Raw genomic sequence first — 22907 nt, forward strand, 5'->3', positions numbered from 1 at the left:
AGATTTTTCAAGTTCAATTTCCTGTGTGTGCTGCATGCTTACATACACAGTTCATTAACACCAAACTAGGTCCAACTGCTTGTCAGGTTTGTTTTATGGGGTTTTCTCCACGCTCACAGTAACTTCACATAATTAGATGGTTTAAAGAATTCCTTTGTGATCTTCTGTCTCTACCATTTCACAAAGTGACTGGACTGAGTGAAGAAGTGAAGCTCTTTGTTCCTCGCTTGATGTTTGCTTGTTAAAGGTGTACATCACACACAGAAAAATAATTTGTATTTCAGTCATTTATCCAATTTTGAGTTGAATGCGTGAGGAAAACCTTGATTTTCTCGCATGCCTCCCCAGTGAACGAAGAATCCAAAAGTGAAGAAAGTTTTTGATTAAGTGGGATAAAAGGGGGCCATGTTTAACAACAGCAAAACTAGAAAACATTAATTCATTCATTTTCGGTAACCGCTTATCCTGTTGGGGGTCGAGGGGGTGCTGGACCCCATCTCACCTGACATTGGGCAATAGATGGGGTATACACTGGACAGGTCACCAGACTATCGCAGGGCTGACACATAGAGACAGACAACCATTCACATTCACACCTACGGGCAATTTAGAGTCATGTCTGCATGTCTTTGGACTGTGGGAGGAAGCCAGAGAACCCGGAGAAAACCCACACTGACAAGGGGAGACATGCTAACTCTGCACCGAGGGGCTACCCCACACCGGGGTTCGAACCAGTGGCGGCTGCTGGTCTTTCAAACAGGGGAAGCTCACTTTAAGTTTACATCATAAAATTTGTCATATTGTAGCGAGGCAGTAACTTATAAAAGGATCATTTAATTGAAGCCATTTTTCAACCACACTTATGCCATAGAACCACAGCAAAACACACCTCAAAGGTTTTCAGATGAGTTTAAACACCTGAATTGTGTACAAACAGTGAAAATGAGCTATATCGCTTATGGAAATCAGGAACTCCTAACGGTACTCTGTCAGAAGACTCCACTCGCTGATGCTGGTGTGCATTTCCAAAGCACTGTCAATCACAAAGGGGTTCAGCCTTATAGACAATTCCTCCAATCATCATGCATACAGCGTCCTCTCCCGCCTACCGCTCCATTGGGTCCCAGGGAAGCTGAGCCTTCCTGGAAGTGACGATTTTGTCGCATTTATCCAATGACCGTCTCGCTTTGCTGTATGAAAAAAACCTGCTCAGCGTTGTCTCATAGGAATGCTTGGAGGCTCCGCGTCCACCGTGCTGACACAAGAATGTTTGACTGGGAGGTCGCGATTGAAAACTGGTGATAAACAGCTGATGTTTAAACGCATCCTAGCGCACATTAAATGCAGTGTAAATTCTTATTTTAATGTAAATTCAATAGTGCATATTTGACCATTTCTTCTAGGAAATTTTAGGGGAAGTCCAGCCTCCCTTTTGTCTCAGAGCAGTCGCCCCAGGTTGAAACCCCCTACCCTGGATTTGAACCTGGGGGCTCTCTTGCTGTGCGGCGACATTGCTAACATTGCCAACCACTGTACTACTGTGCCGCCCTATACCGAAACACTCATTCACAAATTCTCGTAAAACTTGTGCAGCATGATCCTAGTCTCATTTATCCAGCTGTATGCTCAATACAGCTGCATTTTCATTTAAACCTGACTATTTAAAAGTATTTAGGATTCAGTGATATCTAGCAGTGAGGTTGCAGATTGGAGCCAACTGAAACTTCTCCTGTGTCAAGTCATGTGTGAACCACGAGGGCTGAAGCAAAAATGCACATGGCCCTATCTGGAGTCTGTGTTTGGTTTGTCCATTCTGGGCAACTGTAGAAACAATTTAGCAACTAGGTAACAAGGTAAGGAAAACACGGTTCTTAGTTTAGGTGATAATAAACTAATATAAAAAAACATAGTTATGATTATTCCATGTCTTTTAATGTATCCATCCAAATCCTACACACTGTAGTAGCACACCTGGGCAAGCACGTGCGTTTGGCTCTGCTCAGTGGAGTGCACAAGTGGAGTTCAAATGCACAAGTTTGCCCAGAGGCACACTACGCACAATAAATAGTAAGGTTTTTTGCAAAAACGTGTAGGAAGTACTGAGCATACACCTGGACAAATGAAAGTTGGATTATACTGCAGGAGTTGTGTGAGACTCTGTAAACTAATGTTCTGATATAGTTTTGCTGTTGTTAAATATGGCCCCCTTCACTTGAATTCATCACGAATGTTCTGGTTTTGGGTTCTTTGTTCACCGGAGGCATGCAAGAAAAAGTTTTCTTCAAAAATCCAACATAACAGGTGGTGAGTTTTGTGGTGAAGTATTCATTTCATTTCTCTTGACTAACCTTTTAACAAAACATTTAGTGACATCACTTACATAATCCAGTACAGAAACGGAATAACATAGCCAACCCACTTGAGTCAGTTTTCAGTGTTACAGATATTGGGTTGCCATAGTTAGCGCTTACAATATTCAGACAAATCCAAGATAGGAAACAGTGAACAATAGGCCTGACAGGATCATATGCATGTTATTTCAGTGGCAAGGATGCAAAGCCTGGTGTCTGGGATGTAACATGAACAACAGAGTCATCGTAATGCTCATGTCTCCTACTTAAAATTGTCATGTCATCACCTGAGCTAAGCCTTGCACTTGTGCGGTGAGGCTTGTAGAAGTGAAGATATCACTTTATTAATTAATTGAATTGAGATATTCGATTTAATACTCTTTAGGGCTTACAAAGCGGGAGAGTCAAACGTCCTTTATGGCCTGCTCTGGTGCACAACCTGAACGTACCCATTCTTTTTCACAAGGATCATTAATTAGAAATGTGTAAGTACCCACTGCCAAATATGTAAATGATTCCAAGATCGTAATTAGTGACTGATTACTTTAACCTTAAAAGATTTAATAACTTGTAACATGGCAATTTCTTATTGATATAAAACCTGTAATAGGTCAAATTTGAAACTCAATCAGTGGCCACAACTAGCTTCAACATAGCAAAGACATTGCTGCTGTATAAGGTTCGATGGTATCTGCAGTTCAGCACAACACACAGTGGTCAGGCTTTGCCCTTGTAGCCCATTTGCCTATATTGTGTGGATGAGTAGTGTAGCGTGGCTAACAGAGAAAATCTTATGCATCATTACCAGCTGAAGCTGGCTATAGTGCACACCTGTGCTAAACAGAAATGTCAATGTGTCCCAAGGCAGAGGCCACTACCCACAAGCACAGGAGGCAGAGGTTAGCAATAGCTAATTGCAAATGGGCTCATGCACTTGAGACATACCATCCGGGGGGATTCATGAAATGCATAATATTTGTAGTTTTATGGCGCTGCTGTAGAAGCACAGACTTGAATGAAGATAGAACATCTATTCACAATCAGTATTTCACTGATTTCACTCAAGTATTCATTCAGAGTAACCAATGTTTAACTACACGCCGAACAGCAGAGACCTATGTATAAACAGTGCTCATATATACAGTAGCAGAATATTAATCTTTTCCTCATCTCTAATAACTTTCTGTAGCCAAATGACCTGAGGGAATGGGGGATGAAAAATCTGCCCTCAGTGACGTGATTGATTAGCTTACTTGTTTGTAGATGAAAATTAAGCTGTCAAATCATATTCCTGCAGAGAAAATGCCCGTTAATGGTGCTTTCGCCCTACGAGTTCGATGCGGGTCGAGGGTTGATTTGTTGCATCTCTGATAAAATTAGAGAGAGGAGACAGGGTTCTGCTGTCATCTGCTTCAACAACAGAAACAGCTTAATCAACGCGAGCAGGACGGAGGGAATTTACTCAAATGGAGGTCATAATTCTTCATTTTTGTTAGCGTCAGCCTCTTCTGTCTGTCTGAGGCAGGTAACTGAGCACGAGAGGAAAGCTGGAGTCAGTCAGGAGCCTGATTTTTGTGGAGACAACACCCAGCTGTGTTTTCTCTACTGTCCAACACAAGACAGGACACAGGGAGGAATAATTAACAGAGGAATACATTAAAGATGTGAAATTTACCAGACTCAGGGAGACACATATGCAAGCAATTCAGCAAAAAAATGCTGCATTCGCAGTGAGTGAGTTACAGCTCAGAAGTGTCTGCCTCTGTGACGGACAGACAGGGGGGATAAGCGAACAGTTGGAGCACTCCTCAGGTCAGAGTTCACAGTGCATTGGTGGTTTAAGTGAAACCCATCTCACAGAATGCTGATGCAAGCACGTTTGTCTAATATGGACACAGTCCACAATCTGGTATTTGAGTGATTTTAATCTGAAAAGGGCAGAAATCCAATATTGGTGGCAGCTCAGTGCAAGAGATGAGTGAGCCGAGTTATGGTGTTTTTAGGCGTGTAAGATGTGTGGCAAATAGGAAACCACTTGGTGTGATCATGCAGTGGCGGATTGTCGGCAGAACAGATGTCGTTTTCTTGCCGTCTGACTTGTTCACCTGCTGCAGCTGGTGCTGCTTCTCAGGGAAAACACAATCAATAACACCTTTGCGTCGCACTTGTGGATGGAGTTATTTTATAGATATTTCTGGGTCTGACACTGCGAGAGAGACGGATATTACAGTAACACAGAGACCTTGGGAGAGTCTGTTTCTGATATCAAATGAACACTTGCTAAATGGCCAACAAAACACAGAGGGTGGGCGATGATTTTACCAATGTTAGATTACAAAATGAAAAACATTTGGTGAGGCTTCAATCAGTCTGTTGATGCCCATAGGCCAATATGCAAAATGCAGCACAAGACTGAGACTGATCACACAAGAAAACCTTTTGATATTCATAAGGTTTTTTTTAACAACATCTCATAAGGTATCTTTTACTTTACCAGACTTCTACATGCACACTCAAAGCTCAAAACAGATTCTCCAAGACACGGACTCTAGCTGTTGCCTCATTGATCATAAATCCTATGATGCACCATGCGCCTTCAAGCCGCTCTCAAGAGGAGAGAGGAGTGGAGAAGGTAGAGGAGGCGGCAGAAGGAAAATGGCATTAATGGACAAATGAAATAGAGACAGGGGACAGTGCATGCAGTCTGTATTTTGTTAGAGCTTGGGGAGGTCTGCTAATAATGATAAAGAGCCGGTGCTGTTCCATTTGTGGTACAGGGAGGGAACATGCATATGGACACCATCATAACTCAGCCCTCTCATTCATTCACATGAAAAATCAACCCTGTCATCGGGATTCAGAAATGATCCAACAACATGGAGTAATGTGACAGAAAGCCACGCACACACTTGCATGGATACACATGCACTCATGTACAATATGCATACACATGCATGAACTGACATACATAAGAGCCATGCAGATGCACGCTGTCTGGAATGCATTATGATAATCCTGATAGATGGATAGACATTCCACCACCTCCGCCTCCCCTGGTTACTACATCCTCTCTTGTCTGCCCATTTTATCCCATCTCTCAATGCTACCAAACTCACCCTACCAGTGTCTCTTTTGCACCAGATAACTTTCAGCTTGCCCTGCAGATAGCACAGACATGTGCGTCCCCGACATGCGCAGACTGGTGACGAATTAAAGGATAAGACTGAATAAAGCGTAAACATTCATACAGGGCATAAGAGGGTCACTGTATGGTTCGTTGGTGTATAAAAATCATATGAAATGGCGTTAAGAGTCACAGGGTTTCAGCCCAATTGAGCGCTTATGAAATATTTTGGACTGAAGCTCCTGGAGACACAGCACTCCTAACAACCTTCATCAAATCAGCTAATGATGGAATATCATTTGCAAGTCTCCAGACTGACTTTCTCCACTGGTAGCACTGGTGCTACCCACTTTCTCATTTGGCTGCACCAGCACATGATTTGGTTGCAACCTTTTTTTGGTATTCATTTATTTATTCATTGATTTTTCTGATGATACAAATTAATTGAAAAATGTGCCACATTTGCTCTTTCTGTGTTATCATACCACCGTAGTTTCACTCAATGTCCCACCCACAGCTCTAACTTATTGGTTAAATACCCATCAGCACTGAAGGTTGCTGTGCCACAGTTGAGCCAAGAGACAGGGGCTGCTGCAGATATTACTGAAGTTGTAATAAACATCACAATTTTCTACACTAAAGTTGTGAAAACACCCATTATTTCCTCTGCGTTCTGGCGTTAGTAATCATAGTTACCAGAAGAAACTTCAGTTCTATGAGTATGAGAACTGCAAGGAGAGGAAGAGGGAGTGTGACAGCGCCTGGACGTAATTTATAAAAACACACTGACAATACAGATATATCATTCACCAGATGTATAACCGACGCACATTCAACCAGCATCTAACAGCTGTGGCTCAAGAGGTAGAGCAGGTCGTCCACCAACTGGAAGATCGGTGGTGCGATCCCCAGCTCCTCCAGTCCACATGAAGTATCCTTGAGCTTGAGTTAAAAACTGAGTAGCAGGTGGCACCTCGTATGGTAGCCTCGGCCACAACTCTATGAATGCGTGAGTGGGTGAATGTAACTTGCAGTATAAAAAGTGCTTTGAGTGGTCAGAAGACAAGAAAGGCACTATACAAGTGCAGGTCCATTTAATCCATGCTGAACCTCACGTCACTATGTCATTCAGAGTTCATACACTTCACTGTGGAGCAACATTGAGCTTCATGATGTACACACGCAATACGCACCGTGCATTGTGCACTAAGAGCAGGTGGGGGTAATGTGACCATGTAAAATTTTACCTCACCCACTCACAAAAAATGTGAGTGCAATAATTTTGGTCACAGTCTGGAGCCCTAATTTGGAAGAATGTTTCTCCAGCCCTCTAGCAGGGCTCACAAAACTTGTAGAATCAAGTTAAGCTGCGCTGAAGTTCTTCTGGAAGCATGTGGTGGCCCGACACCTTACCAGAACACTTCATTTCAAAATATCTTAAATTTATCACCAGTCTGAATATGCACATAACGAATCCACCAGTTATGTCTTCTGGCTCCAATAACACAAAAATAAAGTTAAAGGGTCTGGCAATGACAAACTCGAAGTTTCAAGAGTCCCCTTTCAAAAATAAACTGAAAACAGTCGACCAGTGAGCTAGCCCATTGGCCACACTTGGCTAATAATAGACCATGAGCTAAGTCACGGCGCACTTGTTGACAGCCCAGAGAAAGCAAGGCGAGAGAGAAAAGTCTCTAATCAAGTTACTTTGAGTTTGACCGCCAATAAAGTAGTCATCACGTTGTCTGCAGCGAAACAGAAAGGCTGTGAAGAGCCAAGAGATCAGAGGAAAAGTAGGGCAGGCGAGGGCTGTGAGTCAGAGAGGGCACAAGGTTCCTCCCAGCTTAATACGATTCACGCTTCTAACAGTCGTCTCCAGGAGCTGATTATGCTTCAATATCACAAAGACAAGGGCATTTCATCCTTGGCCATTAAAGCATTAATACATATATTATTAACCCAGTGAATTGGCCATTATGTTTAATTGGTTATTGTTCATTTATTCATTCTTCCTCTATTACACACATTTAAGTGCACATGCACAGTTTCTCTCATTTATTACATACTCAGGCCATAACAATAATATTTTGATTCTACAGGATACACTAAATGCAGTAATGAGACATTATTACATACAGTGATTATTATTCCATGGCTATGTTAAAAAGCTGAACTCCCCCTTAGATTAATAAATCACCAAGTTTATTGTAATTTGAGTGTGAAGACATGAAGGCACTGATGAATTTCAAGGGTTTTCAGACATTCAGTCGCTTTTCATTTTCAAGAAGATAGAGCAATTTGTCAGATTATCATTATGCGATCTTTCATGAAATTATGATGCTTGATGTAGACTGACATAATAGCGCAGGGGAATAATTGTATTGCCACACTTGCATTGATATACAATAGTGTGAGGAAACTGGTGCAATGTTTAATTAGGCATTATCGATTTTAACTCACTTCTCCCTCTCGACTTACTGCTCCCTCCCCCCCCCCCCCCCCCCCCCCCCCCCCTTCCCTTGTTTCTCTCACTCTTTTCCTCATTGCTTGTGACCTCGTCACCTCGGAGCACGCTGCATGAGGAATGACTTTGGTTCACTTTTGGCGGAGGTTGAAAGATGCAAGGGAAGAGCAAAAGGCCAGCTATCTCCGGGGGAGAGAGTTTATGTTCCCTCTGCTGCCTGAATCCAAGTCCTCCTCTTTCACCGCTCCCCCCCAGCTCCCTCATTCCCTCCTATTGTGTGTTCGCTGTAGTAGCATCTGGTTAATGGGCCTCTTCAGTGGATAGTCTCTTCCATCTTCTTACACAGGCACATTTTGTGTGGGCATACGAATACATATACAGATAGTTTGTACGTGCTTCTTGATTCTTTGAATTATTTTATTCCCTCTATCTAAGATTTCTTGGTAGAAAAGCATGCTTCTTTGTAACTGGTTGAATGTGGGAAGGACAGATTGTGAAGGACATTTAGTAATTTCGAGGTGTCTGTACAACTTTTATTACACATGGGTTCGCACTGTACTGTATGTGTGTGCTATTGTAGGCATTAAAGAGATTATTTTGGATGGTGTAGTGGTTGATATTACCTATTGAAAGGGTCATATAAATATCCACTCTATCCTTCTCTGTCTGAGCCTGCCTCTAGTTTCTTGAATTCAAGGTTTTCTTCCATGTGTTTGGTTCAGCATTGTCCTCTTTGACTGACTCCTCACCCTGAAACTGAAGGACAAACGTTAATGAATCCCAGCAGTGATTTCTGTACATGGAATAGAGGAAATGTATATTGGCTGCAAACTGTCTAATTAGCTAGATGGAGATGTGGGGTAGAAGATGGCACAAATGTTCGAGAAAGTAACACCGCATGTGTGTTTTTGTCAACGTGTGTCCTCCCTCTTGGACACCAGTTTATGTAAACCCAGACTCCTGGACTCCTGGACCTAAACTCCGATGGGTGCACGGTGTTAGCTTCATGAGTAATCTCAGTGAATCAAAGACAAGGCCAGCAGGCTTTTTTACAGAGAGCTGGCAGAATTAGCTCGCTAGGAATGCTCAGCGCTGGACACAACATTACAGGGCATTCTGTTTAACCCACCCCATCCTAACAAATAAGCAGGGATCAAAGGATTAGAGCGCCATTATTAAAGCCAGCTGGAGACCTGACGCCGACTGGAGGCATGCTAACATGGTGCTATTAATGTTACATGTTCACATCATGGCATACACGTCTATGCAAAGCTTGGCTTTCCAAACTTTAATTCTTCGCTAAAAGAAATGCTGTTTTATATAAAATGTTACAATTTGTTGTCAAAGTGTGTTTGGATTTTTAGACATTCGGGACAAGTAGTCTCAATAGATTGTTTGCTGATGTTGTGGTAGACGACAAGTAACTTAAACATAGTTGTCAAAAGAGGAAACCTGAAACTTTCACTCAACAAATGATTTTAAACCATTCGTGCCACATTGCTTGCTACTCTGCTTTATTGCATTAAGCCTTGTGGTTGTGGTGATACTGCCAAATGTCCACATCATGGTAATGATTCACCGACTGTGACAAGACCCCAGACAACACGTGATTTAATGTTTAAAGAAAATAACAAACAAAACCTCTTCTCGCAGTCTGATTGACTCACCCTGCAGTGTTCTTTTACAGCTGAGCCATTACGCCGCCTAAATGATGGATAAGAAATCAATATCCTACCATGATATTATCTACTGTATTTAGCCAGCTTAAACTTTGCTTTTAGTTCCCCATCAGCACAGACACATGGTTTTATGTCCTCATGTCTGGAATGGGCTGCTGAATCTTTCATTGAAAGGCAACGGAAATGTGTTTTCCAGATAACATTACAGTTGCAATAAAGCTTGGCTTGGGCTGTGATTGAAACAATACTGTGCCTAAGCCGCACTGAGCCCACCTGTTTGTTCTTCCGTAATTGGATTCTGCTTCATTCCATTTGCCTTAATGCTGATGCATAATGCAGTGTACTGAGGGGACCAGCCATTACTAGCCAGGGGACAAGGCTTGGAGGAGTAACCCGACCTCGCCTCGCCGCCCCACCCCACCACCACCACCATCACCTCCCCTCCCCCCGTCTCTGGGACATCTTTTCAGGGCCTCTGTCCTTCAAAGCAGCCACTTGCTCTGGCTGGATGGATTGATGGTTGAGGCTGCTGGCCTGATGGGAACCAGAATAGCAGGTGTTGATGTTACGGCCTACAAGAACAATAAGCTGGCCCTCAGCAGCATGTTAATCCAAAATAAACAGGCACTGGCGTGGACAATTTGGGCCCCGGGTGGAGGGATCCTCATCAAACACAAGAGTATGAAGAGCTGCTACCAAGAAAGGAATGTAGAGCCAAAGCCTAATCTTTCCTTTGTAGTCAAGAATGTTCAGCAACACACCTCAGTCATCTGGAGCATGCCAACACAATGGCCACATCTAAGCTCAGTTGAACTCATTTAGTTGGCTTTTCTCACTCTGGCATCATTAGTTGTGGACTATATTTCATCAATCTGAGTTTCCAACTGAACTGTTTACCTGGATGCTAAATAAAGAGATCTGACAAGATGTGCAAACTTTGACTTCAGTGAAGTTGTTCTGCACGCTGTAAAGCAAGAAAATTAAATTCATGCAATACATAAAGTATGGAAGAAGGAGACATGAGCTGTGTTCGAAACCGTCCACTCACTCACTCACTCACTCACTCACTCACTCACTCACTCTTCCCTATTTCGTGTTTACTACACGGGGAACGACTGAACGAGATTTCGGACACTAACTGAAATTTTTTCTTCTTCTTCTCCTCTGGCAAAAGATGACCGCATTGCATTGTGGTATACGGGAGTAAAATGTATCGTTTGTTCACTCACATTTGCTGTGCATTGTGGGTATTTTATAGTCGACTATATAGTGAATGAAATTAACCACACTACAAAATGGCGAACAGACTATATAGTGCACTATATCTGTGATAGGGAGCGATTTCGAACACAGCTATGGTTTTGCCTGTTCATGCAAGTTAGTATTAAGTAACGAAAGTGTAACCCAAGTTTTTTTCTGTAGCTACAAATTACAGATGTCCCCTGAAAACCTCACATGCAGGCCGTCAGTAGACATTACAATATTCTGATAAACGTCGACTATCAGAGCCGAGAAGTCTCTAAAGCAGCTGTCAGTCATGTCAGTCATTTCTAATGTGATCAAACTGTCAAACTAGGCAGAGCGGATCAAGGATGATTCAAGATTCTGTTAATGCATTGCCTATTTCTCACCTCAAATGGTGTCAGAAATAAATTGTAGTGTACTGTTTTGCTGTAAAATGAGAAGGTTTGTGAACCAGCTGCCATGTTGGACTCAATTAAACAGAGTACCAAACACTGCCACCTGCTGGACCAAATTTCTCATTTTACAGCTAAACAGTACACTAAATTATGTTCCTGAAAACATTTGAGGCAAGAAATAGGCAATGCAGTAACAGAATCTTGATTCATATTTGATCAGCGCTGCCTAGTTTGACTGTTAATGCTGTGACTGACATGACTGACAGCTGCGCTAGAGGTTCCTCTGCTCTGATTGGTTGTTGTTAATCGCGCCACAGTCTGATTTGAGCGAATTTCAATAGAGACAGTAGGAGGGGAGGAGGGACATGATTTGCTCACAGACTATCTGTCTCGTGTACTTCTTTTAGGATGTATTGACAGTTTCAGCAAATAAATAAAGTCACCAACTGTATCTTTAATCAGAGTACTCATATGAGAACATAGCACTAGCAGAGCGCTAAATATTTTTTGAATTTATGAACGATTCTCTCTTAAAATCAGCAGAGCGAGATGCATAGAAACAGCTGTTGTGGCATGTCATGTGTGGCGTGTGCACCAAGTAAGTTACCTAATGTTATTCCCACAAATCCAAGAGAATGATTGAATTAAGCGTTTACATGGATTATCAATCAGGCTTCATTGGTCCAGTCTCTTCAAACTTAGGTGGTTACATGAGATAAATTTATTCTGATTGGATTATTATTCTGATTATTAGTGGAATATTAGTGTACATGTAAACGCACCTATTTTCATATACTGTATTTATAAAAAAAAAACAAAAAAACAGCATAGATATAAGAGTTTTTCAGCTTTAGACTTGCTGCAAACTGCTAAAGGAAACACAGAAATAATGAATTCCATTGTAACTATGTAATCGTGATAACTGTTAACTCTTGCACCTTATGTCCATGACTCTCCTTGCGTGGGAGGTGGATAGCTTGTTATGGCCCAAATCTATAAACATCACAACAGCTTCACTAACTGTCATCATGACAGAGACGCCCACATGCTTTTCGCCGTTTTCATCGGGGCCATACTTCTCTCATGATCAGCTGCCTTTGCTAAGTGGATGGTGTCGATGGCTGTGACTCAGCTCTGCCCACAACGATGATGAAGATAAGGCATCTGGAGATGTGCATTTGTGTGTGTGTGTGTGTGTGTGTGTGTGTGTGTGCACGCGCTTGGCCATATACATTGAATATGGGCACATTAAGTAGTGATGGAAAAGAAAAGTGGAGCAATAAGAAGAGTGACATAAATTGTGTGGGTACTGGTGTGTATACATGACTGAGTGGGTGAGCGACCGTGGTCAAGGTTCATTAGCGTGTCATCGGCTGCCTCCACACCGAAATAATAAGGCCTTCTCCCTCTCTTCCACCTCTGCATCTGCTAAATATGAACTGAGCTGTGAAAAAAGGCAGTCTTAAGATCTCAAGTCACCTCTCTTGCACACTGACACATGACTAAGAAACAGATAACAGCTGATGAAGCGACAACATTAAAATGGTACCAGCGAGGTCGAGAGACGAGGGGGATGGAGAGAGAGCTTGATGAGCTGCAGAGAAGGCTTCGCAAAATGAAAGTGATTGAAAGAGTATGCGGTATGCATTTGATGAAAAGCTGGCATCTTGATCTCAGGGTAAATCGGGCAGCGAGAGTGTGCGAGAAAGGAATAGATTTCCATCTCTTCTGACCCTTTTCCATAGTTATTAGTCAATAATATTCTTAATGAACATATCCCCCAGCTACAGAGACAGCTCATTGCTTTTTCCACTGCCTCAACATGAAATAGACGCTGGGACATCGATTGCAGCGTTGTGTACAGAGACATTTTTGAATGTAAAACATTCCGCAGACGGGGAGAGATCAGAGAATTGTAAATACTGTTATTTAAGAGGACGTGGAGTAACACTTCCAGACAGATATTTGAAATGTGTATCTTGTGTATGTGCACACATTCGTTGGTGTATGTGCTGTAAAATACGGTGAAGGCGAGTCAGTTGAGCTTTGATGAATGGATACAGGCACGCTGACAGACCAGAAGAGAGGGTGACACAGCTGGGAGAGAGGGAAGGGATGGGAGGGGTTAGGTAAAGGTTCACTAGAGAGGAGCTGACAGATCTCAAATGGTAGCCTTTGGAAATGCTTGGCTTCATTGCATCAGCTGTGGAATGATCCACAGAAGACATAAAATGATGCCCAGAAGACATCTTCGCACACAATATGGTCTCTATGGAGCTGAAGGGGATGGTAGAAATGACTAGTTTACAGTAAATAGCACTGATATATCATAATAGTGACAAAAGCATAAAATACTCTCCATTTACTGTGAGGTCCTAACACAAGACAACGCCACATATTTTTTAACTACTGTACTTTCTCCTGCCATGATGGATGCAGGCATTACGCACCCGCCATGCTCCAAGTGACATGTGTTTGACCCCTATCCTCGTCTACAGGAGACAGCACCTGGTGCCTCACCGCAACACCATTAGTGGTCAACCACACACATACACACATGCACGCACACTCTCTTGCACACGCTCGCACACGCTCTCCACATGAGATATTTTTAGGGGATGTGATACAACCGCTATGGTAGCTAACGCTCAGAGATTCACACCCCATGGGCTTGACAGGAAGGGATCCATTTCCTGACAGCAACCGCAAACCATCCGCACATGCAGCACATACATCCTCGGTGTGTGAACTGCGTGTCTCTCGACAAGCGTTGAGGTTTTTAGAGAGGGAAAATACATAAATGTCTACATATGAAGTATTTGCACAACACGATATCTTCCAATTTTGAGTGTTTTTTTTTAAGGGATGCAAATTCCTTGATCCTTACTAAGCTGCTGCCAGTTGTAAAATCGAAAAATGCTACAATTAAACTGTGAGCAAAGCACTCCACTTTCCCCTGAGACATTTCCCTAGCACATCTGTAAATACTTTCTGGCTATAATTTCACAAGAACCATGACTAACCCTACAAAATCCACTTAAGAGTCGACATTAACTGTGTTTTTTTCTCAATAAACTACCTCAGTTTTAACTGTTATCTGCAGGGTGGGAAGTATATTTGTTATTAAAAATCTATTCATGCAGATGTGTTGTATTAAGAGAAAATGCAGTCTGAAACGTGTCAAGTGCACATGTGACACTACATGCAGTGTTATGTTAACACCTTCTCACCTGTCTTTTGTATCTTTGCAGCCTCCACCATAGCTGAGAACGGCAGGAAAACATGCCTGAAGCTCAAAGTTTTCGTCCGACCATCAAGTAAGTGTTTGCATGCAGCACAAGGCTTTGTAATAGAGCTTGTTGAAGTACACATTTGGATTGAAAATCAAAACAGTTTATGTCTGCTTCTCTGGTTACCTCACTTCCTCCTCAATTACCTTGTTGCTCACTGTCCAACATACCCCTTTCATTTATCACAAAACTTGTTAAGAAAGTTTTTTTTTTTTTTTTTTTTTTGAGAACATAACATGAAAAGGATGATAGATGATCACATCAAATGAAATCTAGGTCACTTCATACCTCATCTGAATGTTGCCATGAGCTTTGTTGCTTGGGATGTTTAATTTCAGGGCTGTGAGGGGGTGGGGTGGGTTCAGGTGTCACTAACCTATTTGGCATAAACGTCTAATGATCTGTCATTCTCCCTATTTTCTGTTATAGACAGCTGTGTGAAAACTATAGGCGTACATGACCGCGTTTTTGACGTAAACGACAAAGTAGACAATACATTAGAACCACGAGGTTAGTATGGCTTCCTGCTTTTTTGATTCTCTTCAGTATGACCTCCATACATCTGTACATGTGTCTCCTGTTCTGTGCGTGTTTCCTTCCCTAATGCTGTTTGACTGGAAGCAAATTTGTCCTTCTACATCTCCGCCTGATGCACCTCTTACCCTGATTCCTGTCCAGATGTTCGTCATGCTACTATTGCTTGCATGTTATACTGATGGGCTATGTTGCTGTATGTTTGTATATACGCTGCATATGTAGTGTATATAATCAATTACATATATCACATTTATGTGTCAGTGCATGTGATCATAGATGTGCATGTTTCACATTCTCACACTGTTTTCAAACCTTTTCACTAATTCAACAAGCACTCTCAAATGCATGCTGTGCTCCATATCATTAGACTCTGCACCAGTCACTCGAGTGCTCTAATTAATCTGACCAGTGTGAATAAAACATTAAGTATACATACACACATGCATTTACGAAGCAGCGATACATTTGGCAATTTTTAATTTTCTGTTTCACTCCTCACTGACTTGCTGTTTGGCTCTATAGCTCTGCAGCATTGATTATTTTCTGTGCTCACAATGCACAGCATTTTTTATGTCTTCATACATGAGTCTAACCCAGTCACTGAACTGAAACACTCCACATCACCCACATGCTGATGTCTCATTCCCAGCAACAGCTCACCCTCAGATCTGAAACAACACAAAGACCACCCCACTGGGACTATAAATATAGCAACCTGTCAAATGTAGAACATTTAAAACAGATGTTTACGGATGTTATTAATGTGAAAATGAAATCTATTTTATCCACTGTGAAGATCTGAATTTATCACAGAGTGCCATCTAAATGGAATACACACACACACACACACACACACACATACACACATACATAAGGCCAGATCCCAGCACATTTGTGATGCCCATCTGCCTCTCCTGCTACCCGATTTTCTATCCGCCGATTTGCCTGCCTTGCTAAACTGCCTGCATCTTTGATGGCTGCCTCTCACCGTGCATGCTCATAACCCGGAAATGAGTTAGCATTTTTACACTTCCTGTTCCCTTGTTCCGAAGTCAATGGGTTTTTTGTTTGCTTGAACTAAGGTCTGTGGTTAACACAAGCTTAAAGAGATTTTCACGTTTTGTTCTACAACATAAAAAACATCAGTACATATCCCACTTGGGAATTTTGAAAAAAAGGCGGTAGCTAACAAGTGGCTAAATGAGCCTCCAGAACACGATCACGCCAAACACGGCTTTACAGCCTTGTTGTCGTGGTGATGCTTACGTCATGTGACCGAGTTGTAGTTTTTTAATAGCCTAACATTAGCTTTTAACTTTCTGGCAACTTAATTTACACTTCAAAACAAACAAAACATGTAGTAGTAGGGATGTTCCTATCAAGTTTCTTTGCCACCGATCCTGATCCGAGTCATATAATCCTGAGTATCTGCCAATACCAAATCCCGATCCAAAACCTTTATTTTCCTAGCTGCACAGTGCTCACTTAAAGTGATTAAAATCAATCCAATGTATATACATGATAATTGAAAAGCTTTGCAAAATATTAAGGAAAAAAACTCCAAACTGTTCCTTGTTGTACTTTTTATTATTATTATTAATTTGTATAGAAGGTAAAAAATAAAATTACAAGCACTCAATTTAATTTTTTTTTTGCCTTTTTGCATTTTGAAGGAATTTTTCTGTTGCTTTTAAAGAGTATTCTCATGTGTTGCTTCAGTGCAGCATGTGTTACCTGAACTAACTGTATTTTATTTAGTGTTTATTTTTGTCTTCTGTGCATTTTTTGGGCTGATTACATGAACAAATTAGGCTACTCTTTTTTTTTTTTTTTTGGCTTGTGGAGCTTTTGTTGCACTTGCAGTAGTGTGGTGCGTGTGACAGATTGCTGCCTGTCTTTCCTCAGGGCAGTGCAGTAAAACACCACGCACCAGACACGACAGTAAAACACAGAGACTCTCCCACTGACCAAACATGAAGTGCTTATAACTTGGGTAAATAATATAAATGAACAGTCTTATATTGCGTTTTGCTGTCGTCTATGGCATGTGGCGTCTCATGATTGGTGGTTCGTGAAGTTTAACAAAGACAGAGAGTTGGACAGGTAAACGGCTGCAGTCTACATTGTTGTGCATGAAACCTCTGCCAGTAAAAGCACCTGCTTGACAGCTGATGCAAAACAAAGGATAGGATCGGGCTTAATATACCTTGATGTAGCCAAATACCGATTAGTTAAAAATGCCACAATTGGCCCCGATACTGATCTTTGAGATCGTATCAGGACATCCCTAGTATAAGTATCATGAATTATTGTGTGCCACAGAGCTTATTTTCTGCAGTAATCCAAAATACAATGTAAAAATCCCACTGAGATTTTGACAAGGGAACCAGGGCAATGTGAACTTCCCGGTTGGCCTTTAAAAAACATCATCCCTGCACCCATCTCTCTCCAAAGGACAGATATTAAAACATTCATCCCTCATCTACTGTTGCCATGTCCCTCCATCCCCTATCTCTCGCTCTCTCTCTCTCTCTCTCTCTCACACACACACACACACACACTTGAACAGTTATGTAACTGCCCGGTCCTCTGTTCTGTCTATCTGTCCTTTGCTGTGCATGGTTCAGCTACTTTCTCCATGGTGCAGAGGGCACATGGCTGCTCACAGATACTGATGCCACTGCCAGACACGACAGGCAGCTCACATGAGAGTTGAATTAAAAATGACTCTGACAAGAAGTGCGACACAGCAACCCAAGTTCATATGGCAACTTCGCTTTTACAACCTCATGAACTTAATGCACATGAGCCCAAACATCTCAGTAATGCACTGTTAGTGATATATATATATAGCTTTGTACACCACAATATAACTTTAACAAATAACAATCCATTAATTTCACAATGTTGTCGTTTTGTATTTGATGCACTGTTGCAAAAGAGCAGTTCGTACCACAAATAACAATTCGCCTTTTTTCTATTTCTTATCCCTCAGACGATACCAGCCATGAACCGGCTGAGCCTTCCCGAAGTGACGAAACGAATGCTGCGCCGCACCTGCAGAAAACATGTCCACTCCTGGCTTTGTTGCTGGTTTGCCTATCAGCACTCATCACTTTATAGCGCCTCCCTCTGTCCCGGAGGGCATTTTACACCTAGCGTGGCCTGAATCTGCCCGAGGCTGCAGGGAAAGGGGTGGGATTTGGGTGGAGCGTGTTTGCTTGAATTGGGCATCAGCGCAGGCTTCTCAAGGAACCCTCTATTTTTTTCAGAAATATATTTAAGTGGTCTTTCTCCGTCTGTGAGTGAAAAAAGTTGATGTTGGAAGTGGGAGAGACAGTTCCCCCTCTCAAACCTTCAACTAAGATGCCAAATCCCGTTTTTTGACACTTAGTGATTCTTATTTTCCGGTGACTTTTGACATCCCTTTACATCATGTTTATGTCATTGCAGCACTGATGTTTACACACACACAAACACACACACACACACACACACACACACACACACACACACATATACATACATACATACGCAGCACATACACACAGATACATGCTTAGAGAGTCAAATGCAATACACTACACTAACAGTCGATAGTAATAGGGTTTTAGAGTTGTATACAGTAGCGGCAGTACACAGTAGGAAAGTGAAGATTCTAGGCCTTAGAAAAAACTGTACATACACAAATAAATAGTTCTCCCGAGACCTCTCAAAAAAGCCTTTCAGGAAATACTTTGAAGTTCTGCGGGGTCATACAGCAAGAAGCAGATTTTGCACCTCCATTGAAGTACAAAGCTGAAAGATGCAGGAAGAGAGGTCAGACTGGAAAACCACAGCACTGAGATATCTGTACATGGCATGCACCTTAGCCCGCTGACCTTCAGACTGTCATAGATAGCGCCCAATTTTCTCTTGAATACAAAGTGTGTGCGTAGGTGAATAAGCAGCTTAGAGGTAGAGCTAGTGAAACCTGTGGAAACCACGAGGAGACTTTCTTTTGCCCTCCTCTGTGTAGAGCATTGCCAGCTCTGCTCAATAAAACAACACATTTGGTTTAGCGTGACTCTCAGAACGGCTAAATTGAAACTTTCTCACCAGACACTTTGTAGACTGCTATTAAGATCAAGGATCAATATCTTTTGAGAGTTGATCACACAATTTCACGGCAACAGTCACAGTCATTTTATGCAATGTTTACTGAGCAGGGCCACTATTGTTCTCCCTGTTCCATTTGAGTATTAGTCAATATTAACACTCCTATAAACATTTGCATCCACAGCTTTTTTCCCCCCTCTGATATCGACTGTTAAAGTGATTGTTTAAAAAATGATTCACAGTTACATTGGAGACTCTAATTTTTTTTACTTTGCAAATGGCGTCTTCAAACATTGTCTTCAACAGTACAGACACTGTAGACTTGGTATTTTTGTGTCGTCTGAAATCCACTTAGATAGAACAATAACAGATGTCACGGGAAAGTGTTTGAACAGACGCTTCAATTTGCAATACCGTTCCTTTTCTTGATGTCACTTAAACTGCAGCTTTCACTCATCAAATATTAGTTAGCTGGTTATCACACTCAGTTTACTGCTGCAGTTAGTGCGGCGTTTACAGGACTGATGCATCACTCCAATTAGTCGAGAACACATAGTGTGAATAAAGAAACCATCCGTTTGATTCAAGGCAATGCACAGCTCTATTTAGTCTTGCCAGGTTTATGTTAGCACTTAAATGAAAAGGAATCCACTCTGTTATAATGATATTCAGCGTCCCTCAGCTCCCACAGATGCACATGGTGAGTTAGCATAATGGAAGCTATTATGTCCTTTTCTTCAAATGGAGGGAACTTGTTTCTTTTGCTTTCAAAGAAATATGGACAGATAGAGAAATTAACTCCTTCCTTTTAGGAGCTGAGTCTTTGTATGAGAAATCGGATGCCAATTGGTTTTTGGAGAGACATCTACAAAGAGAGAAATAGAGCAAGAAAAGGAGCACAGGAGTAATTGCGTGTCCACCTTCAGCTCCTAGTGTTACAGGTTTAAGTGACTCTTTAATGAGGTTCAAAATGACAGGCATGTGGACCCCATGTTGTGGCAAGGGGAGTTATTCCCGGTATTAAAAATAGATGGTGGAAGGCTTGGGGGGTCTCGGGAGGGGGGTGTAGATTTCCACCGTGGGGGAGTTTAAAGCACCAATGACCTTGCAGTTTGAGTGAATTGGTTAGTGAAGGAGACGCAGAGAATTAAAGGGAGAGGACGCACACACAGCGAGAGATAGAAAGACATGGGAGGTAACCGAAGGTAGTGTGACTAGAGTGCCTAACTAAACAAAACAAGACTAAACAACTAACAATCCATGCAACACTACTGAAAGCAACACCTGATTCAATGACAAACCTATTGTTCAGTATCATTCTGTCTCAAAAAGGCGTGCACTGTTTTGTTTTTGCTTTCTTTTTTTTGTTTTTATGGTTGCCTTTTTTCCTGTGTTTTTTCTTTTCCCCAGAAAGACTGCCTTTGCCTTTTGCCATTTGTTCTTTTGCGCTACGGTAACAATGCTATTACAGCGGAATAGCAGCTCAGCTATGGGGGGTAATAGGAGATGAGGCCATTTAATGAGGTACTAATTTTCAGGAGAACACCACAGGGAATGAGCACTGCATAAGATTCAAAATGGATGCCTGTCAGCAGATTAACACTAGACTTTTATCAGAAACCAGCTTCAATTGTACTCTCTTATAATTACCAATACTACTATTTGTCATTATTGCTATTATTACCATGGTTTATTCTGTACACACCTTAACCTGGGAAATGAGGATCAACTTATAAACTGGATACTGTGTATCCTGAGGTAGTCAACCATAAAACAAGTAGTGTTAGGTTAGTATCTGTTTTGTACCTTTCTGGAGGACAAAAGAAAAAAATTAGATCATTGTTAAAACTGTATAATTATTATTATTGTTATGATGATGATGATTATGACTATTATTATTAGGAAAACTTCTTGATGTAAATAGTGTTTGATATTAAAGTATTAATTTGGTTCTTATGTCTTTTCTAAAAAATGAATACGGTATTATCTCTGGGTTTTGCGGAGTGTGTACTGTCCTCAAACAATGCATTGTGTGCTTTGATCCTCAATGCCTAATGAAACTTTGAGCTAATATGAAGGGGAAACCTGTGGGAGCTGTACACCAGTGTACAGAAGGCTGAACATTAGCCAAACGAGTGGCTCACCTGTTACATGTTTCAACCAGTCACCAACCTTCACATCTCTTCATAAGGATCCTGCCTTGGAAAGAAACACTTGGGACTTAACGGACGGCTTATTTGTACTTTTTTGCCTTCAGTGTTTGAAAGCATGTTGGTCAGCTCAAAGATCTGCCATGAGTGGACTGTTTGCTTTTTAATGGAAGGATCTTGCCAGTTTCATTATGTGGCATGCGCATGAACTTGATGACATGTAAAAACAAACGAAAAAAAAAAATATCGAAAAAAGTTTTAAAAAGAAAGTTTTTCTTTTGCTCTTATTTTCTTTTCCTTTAAGACGTGTTAGATTTTCAGATCACTTTCATGTTGTGTGTTTTTTGCATCCCCATTCGAGTGATGTCATTAAAGCTGTAGTGACAGATGACAAATGTACATAACACAAACCATTGTTGTGAAGTTACAGTGGGGGTCGGTCATTTTGTAGTTCAAAAGCAACTTTTTTTTTTTTCCTCCTAAGAATGACTCTTTCTGTACCCATCTACTGAATTCATCCCATGTAGTTGCAGTCTGTCTCTTCTGACTATTCATCCTCTTTCTGCTCTCCCAAGAGGAGGTGTTTTTGGGAGTGTATACATCAGTGTGTGGACGTTTTTCAGTGTGGAAAAAAAATGTGTGAGACCTTAGAGTTTGTATGTGTGCGTGTCTCATTTGCTGTTGCCGCAGTGAATGGGAAGCGGCAACCCTCTTTGGCAACGAAGAGTGTTTCCCATGCCTTAGCCCTTCAGCCTCTGCCCTGGCAGCCCTGTCTGTGTACAAGAAGCTTTCTGCCATTGTGCTTTTACACGGAACGGCTGCTGGCGTCGAAGAGACTACAACAGGGCCCTTCACTTTCTCTCCCTTTTTAACAACCCTGAATCACTTCTCCCTACGGTAGACGTTAGTCCTGGGCACAGTTCAAGGATTAGTGCACCCCCTTCCACCGAAATCCTGAACTGGATTGTTCGCGGGGTAAAGCCTATCATCGATCCAGGTTCTGTGCGTACAGGGCAAAGCCTCTCTTTTCTCCGGCTCATCTCTTGCTGATGGGCCACTTGTTCATTTTGTGCACCTGTCCTGTCCCATTCTTCTTGTGCTTGTATAACCTCCACCACACCACCTGCTGTCCTTCTTCCCTCACCTTTGAACCCCTGCTCCCACTTTGCCATCAGTGGGGAATATTTCCAACCTGCTCTTTTACAGTATATAAACAACAACAAAAAAATTTGACAAAAAATTATCTGTATTTGTATATACACGTGTCTGAGCAACTATGAGTAATACAATAAAATGGAAATACATTGCTTTGGATCATTGTGCTACTCTTTTCTCCTCTGTAACCTCTTCCACTCTGCAAGGACGCCGGCCAACATTACTGTCTTTCACAGACTGTACCGCTTTAAAACTAGAAATACTGGTATCGTATGAAATTAGAAGCCCCAAGGATCCACTGGTAACAAACATGTCATGCTAACCTGTCAGGAACGGGATAAATAATGCTCCAAAGTTAGGCAAGCTGTTGGTGAGGGAAAACTGGCATGGACATTTTCACTGGGGTCCCTTGATCTCTT

The 22907-nt window shown here is 41.8% G+C and overlaps 1 protein-coding gene across 2 annotated transcripts in view; it reads left to right on the forward strand.

The window, feature by feature from the left end:
- Window positions 1-22640, forward strand: part of efna5b (ephrin-A5b) — a 113924-nt gene extending 91284 nt beyond the window's left edge. The window contains exons 3-5 of one of the 2 annotated variants that reach the window (XM_033619855.2): window positions 14510-14575; window positions 14978-15058; window positions 18081-22640. In XM_033619855.2, the coding sequence (XP_033475746.1) occupies window positions 14510-14575; window positions 14978-15058; window positions 18081-18208 (275 nt within the window). In that variant the 3' untranslated portion in view covers window positions 18209-22640. The remainder of the gene's footprint in view (window positions 1-14509; window positions 14576-14977; window positions 15059-18080) is intronic. The other variant, XM_033619856.2, reaches the window with a different exon arrangement.
- The last annotated feature ends 267 nt before the right edge of the window (window positions 22641-22907 follow it).

Source organism: Epinephelus lanceolatus, chromosome 9 (assembly GCF_041903045.1).
Source record: "Epinephelus lanceolatus isolate andai-2023 chromosome 9, ASM4190304v1, whole genome shotgun sequence".
Taxonomy (NCBI): Eukaryota; Metazoa; Chordata; class Actinopteri; order Perciformes; family Serranidae; genus Epinephelus; species Epinephelus lanceolatus.